General features: G+C 45.5%; 1 protein-coding gene across 1 annotated transcript in view; it reads left to right on the forward strand.

Annotated features, from left to right (window-relative positions):
* The window catches only part of E2F1 (E2F transcription factor 1), a 22688-nt gene extending 19189 nt beyond the window's left edge, over nt 1-3499 (forward strand). Inside the window, exon 7 of the mRNA XM_018555340.1 lies at nt 3211-3499. Coding sequence (XP_018410842.1) covers nt 3211-3434 — 224 coding nt within the window. The 3' untranslated portion in view covers nt 3435-3499. The remainder of the gene's footprint in view (nt 1-3210) is intronic.
* Nucleotides 3500-4953: the final 1454 nt, after the last annotated feature.

Raw genomic sequence — 4953 nt, forward strand, 5'->3', positions numbered from 1 at the left:
AGGACTCATGTGACTGACTCTTTTGGAATAGGATTTATACCCAGCATCCTACAGCCAGCATGGAATTTTCAAATTAACTTGCTGAGCAATACATTATAGGGACGCTTAAGGACAATTGATTAAGTGCATTACCATGCAAGTACCGCTCAGGCCTTTAGCATTAACCCTTTTTTAGGACAGACGGTGTGCACTTTTGATATGACACCCCGATACAAACATTTATGGTAAACATGACTCCCCAGCCCCCTCCCATAGTGTAAGCTAAGCTTTTTATAGGATATTTCCGAACATACAAAAGGTAAGTATTAATGTTAATTTTATGTTTAAGTTATGCGATCTGGAACATGCAACAGATCTAAAGTTGGTGTTATTCCAATTTGGCTGCAAAGATTTAAATACACTTTACATATTTCAAAGGAAACCCTGTTTATGCAGCTGTCATAGGATAGGTGGAATCCAAGGAGCAATCCAAAGCAAGTGCAGTAGGTAATCATGCCAATCCACCAACTTCAGCAAAGAGGAAAAAGAAAGAAACAGAGGAGCGAAATAAAGAAAAAAAGAAAATGGAGTAGGCATGGGCTTTTGTCAGCCCGTTCACTGCACCTCTTTCTTCTCCCACAACCGGTGTCCCCAGAATAACTATGCAGTTCTCCTCCCTGCTGCAGACTGAGACTGTCAGCGGTCTCTCCTCACAAGCTGTAATCTGCTGCAGCGGTCTGTCAAGAGTGGACACAGATCGCTGTAGCCGATTTACAGCCTAAGTCTGCAGCAGCGAGGAGAACTGCATAGTTATTGTGGTGGGAGAAGAATGGAAGATGCAATTCCCCATCCGCCCACTTGCTTGCCACCGCCCCCCACCAATAGTCTAGTTGTAGAGGTTGGCCCATGTGCCACCACCTGTCTCTCTGACTGGGCCTGTATCTTCAGCTGGAGAGAGGGTCACTTTCTGTTGTCCCTCCAATGAGACATGATGGCCTTTAGTTAGCTAGCCATTTGTTGGGTTGATGAGTGGTTTGGTTCGCTCCTTGCAGTAGCGGATTAGTCTGCTGTTCGTTGGTTAGCCTTTGCTAAAAAAAAAAGCTATTTTAAATGCGCCTCCATTTTTTTTTTTTTTCAGCAATAAATGTCTATTATAAGGCGCCGCCTCTTCTGAGCACCAATTGTAAGGGGAACTGGCTAAGCTGGTAGTGGTAAACCATGCATAAGACAGGGACCACCAGGACACATGCAAGCAGCAAACACATTTTAAGCAAGAGTGTTATTTTCAGCAAGTCCATAGCATAAAACAAAACATTTGCTTGTCTGAGCAACTAAATAAATTCAAGTCCGTTATGCCCTATCAGAGCCCCCCTAATGGGTTCTTCACAATTAAAGGAGAGCTATGGGGTTAAGGCTTTTCCCCTTAGTTCTCAGGGTAACGGGAGGACACAAACTAGCGTCCTCCCGTCACCCTAAGCTCAGTATACCGCGAGCTACTGCTCGCGGTATACTGAGACGCCGCAGCTGAAGTGGATCCTGACAATTATGTCTGGATCCACCCAGCTGCTTGAGTGACAGCTGGCTCTGCCTATCTAGAGGCAGAGCCAGCTGTATCCGCCCCCGTCCGATCCGCCAGACAGCGCTGGCGGATTGGAGGGGGGAATCCGGCTCCTCCCCTGTCACGGCAGAGAGCTGTGACAGGATCGAGAGGTGAGCGAACGCCGGTATGTGTTCGCTCACTTCTCGACAGTCTCATTGTCACAGGTCGGCTAGAACTATGAGGTGAGTGAAAAGCACTCTCCTCATAGTTCTCCTTTTAACAGACAGAACATGTACCTTTTTTGTGTTCCATCAGCAGCAGGCTTCCACAGCAGAGAGAGAGAGCCTTGAGCATCCGTCTGCTCGCATAAATAAAAGCCTGTACACATCTGAGACTCATGAAAAGGGCTGGCTATAAAGTAAGATGTGAACCTTGCAATGGAGGCTTATTGCCACCCAAATGCTACAAAGCCTCCAAGACCCAGAACAGGACTTATTAAGAATCTAAGGATACATGTTTTCCTTCATTTGTCCTCAACCGCGGAGCCCCTAACCAGGTGATAAACTTAGATGACAGTCATGGCAGCCAGTGCCTCGTAGAAATGGGGGGGGGGGGGGGGGGAAAGATCTATATAGAGAGGGCGAGTGAGGCACTCCAGAGGCCTGACATTGCTCAAAGCAGCTGCTGACTCTGTTGTGTTTCTGCACCAAATGCAATGACTGCGGTGAAAGAAATGTATACTATTCCTTACAGCTAACTCCAAACCTAAATCCTCAGAAGAATAATACATGGGAGCCGTTGTACCTGGCAAAGAATTTGTAATATTTGTCCAGCCAGTCCTGACATGTATATAGCTCTACCGAACAGCGCAGGCCCCTGCTGGGGTGGGGGCCTGAGGTTTCCCTGCTGCCATTTCACTTTCTCCTACATGGCATGTCTTCAATGCGGTGACTGGACAGTGAAAGGAGAAGCAGCAGCTTGATCCTCTGTCACTCTGCGCTCTCTCCTCCTAGCGGCATTCTCCTTACAGTGCAGCACACCTGATTGGCTACTTGTGCTGCTGTACAGTAGACTGCAAACGGCATTTGACTGCAGGTGAAATTCAGGTACCTTGACTGTTTGAATAAAAAAAAATATAGATGGATATTGAGATATATATAGATATATAGATTATATTAGTAAAACAGTCAAAGTACCTGAATTTGACCTGCAGTCAAATGCCGTTTGCAGTCTACTGTACAGCAGCACACGTAGCCTATCAGATTTTGTCTTTAAATTGGTGTGGTAGTTTCATTAAAAGCTGACAGAGGACAGAAGTCACCAGCACTCAATACTATCAATAAATATGTCAATAAATGGACATATTTATTGATAGTATTGAGTGCTGGTGATTTCTGTCCTCTGTCTTGTGTCTGCACGGCACCATCCGTGGTCATCACTGCGGGAACCATCCGTGGTCATCACTGCGAGCACCATCTTCTATATTGGCCGGGAGCGTTGTGAGGAGTGCGGAGGGACTTTCCATCTACCTATCATTGAAAGCTGAGACTTCATAGGTTCCCATAATCAAGCAGCTTTTTTTATTCCAGGTTTTTAAATGGCCTTTTCCTTTTTGTTTTACTTATTTGATAAAACCTACAACAGGCACCATCTCCATCTTCTTTGCTTCATAAACACTTTTTCTCTTCCAGGGTCCTTACTGTCACCAGATACGGACCTTCCCTTGGGCTACGCAGGAGATGACCTCCACATGTCCCCCATCACCTCTGCCACGTTACCGGACTTCCTTTCTGACGAGCTGATCAGTTTGTCTCCACCTCTGACTAATGAATACCGCTTTGGCCTGGAGAATTATGAAGGTGTCGGGGAACTCTTTGACTGTGATTTTGGCGACCTGGCATCTCTCGATTTGTGAAACGGCAGATGTTCTGTTCCTATTCCTGAATCTCTGCAAGCTTTTGCCACAGCGCCTTATGCTCACGGGGCCGACATGATGACTGAGCTTTTTCACTTATTTGTATCAAGTGGACTTGCCAAAAAGTTGTTTATATATTTTATTTGATATTTGTATCTGTCTGTGTGTTGTAAATCAAGGTCTTTGTATTCATCAAACACGAGGGAATTCCAATGTTTAGAAGGACTCCACGGCATTTAATGCTGTAGAACAGCGGGCGTTCATTGACCTCCATGGCGTCCTTCAATAGTTAAGCTGTTTTGCTGCTGCAGCTCAGCATGATTGTGATCTCTGTGCCCTTCAGCATTTGCTTTAAGTTTTCAGTCCCATTGCTTTAAGTTTTCAGTCCCATAGAAATCTATGTGGATTTCCTAGCTACCCGGCACACTGCAGAACACATGGACGTGAAAGCCGGGAGAAGCATGTTCTCAGAGCAGCTTAAACTGGAACTCCAACCAAAAACATTCTCTCCGTTTTTGGAAGTTTAATTGATGTTTAGAGTCTTGTAAGTGTTCTTTTCTTTGTGTGTTCCCTTTGGGAAGTTTTCATGTCCCAAAGATCCTTGTCTGGTCTCTGCAAGATGTTTAAGTCTTCTCCACTCTGTCCAAAACAAAGGAGGTGGGAAGCTCTAGTTGGATCCAACACTAACTGTTGAACAAAGCCAAGGAGGTAAATGTAATGTCACTTAAATATAAGCTTGTAAGACCCTGTTACCATCCGATGACTATTAAGATGAGCTCCTCAAGTTAAAGTACTGTAAGCATATGCCAGGCTGTGTTTAGGAATAATTTCCCCCCGCTGTGCTGGAAATGGACCTCTGCTCTGAGACGCGGAGATTAGTGAATCTCTGTGTTCTAGACACGCATAGCTGCTCTTGCCTTCCAGTCCTGATGTTAACTAAGGACCTGGCAGGGGAAGCTTTACACGATCTGCAAACACTGTTAATGTAGGTATTCCCTCGCCAGGAACTTGGCTGATGGCAGGGTGCTCAAGCACAGGGAGTAGCTGCGTGTGTCTAGAACGTGAGTAAAAAGATTTTCGGCACAGCAGGGCAAACCATGTTCAAACCCATACCGGCTATCGTGGAATATTTTAATAAGAGATGTTTATCTTCATAGGCATGAGTTGGTGATGTGATCTCTTTAAGGAGACTGTCACTGTGATTATTCTCTCTTGGAAGCGCACCTTTCCTGCCCCACCCACTTATATTCACATTTACTGTGTCCTCCTAGCACTTCATTGGAATCCTCAGGAAACACTTGGTGCTATAACCTCATTGTAGGACACAGTCCTCCAGCCTGAATGGATAATTGCCAAACATGAGCACTCATGTGAGGAGCAGTTGTCATCAAGCCAGTGTAAGGTCTGACATAAAGCTTGCACAGGGTTTCGACTCATGGTTCAGACAGAGCATCATTGTGGTGGGAAAGCACATATAAGGTGAAGCTAAGTGGATCGGGTTGGAAGCGGCAAGAGACTG

This window comes from Nanorana parkeri, unplaced genomic scaffold, assembly GCF_000935625.1.
Source record: "Nanorana parkeri isolate BGI_ZX_2015 unplaced genomic scaffold, ASM93562v1 scaffold193, whole genome shotgun sequence".
Classification (NCBI taxonomy): Eukaryota; Metazoa; Chordata; class Amphibia; order Anura; family Dicroglossidae; genus Nanorana; species Nanorana parkeri.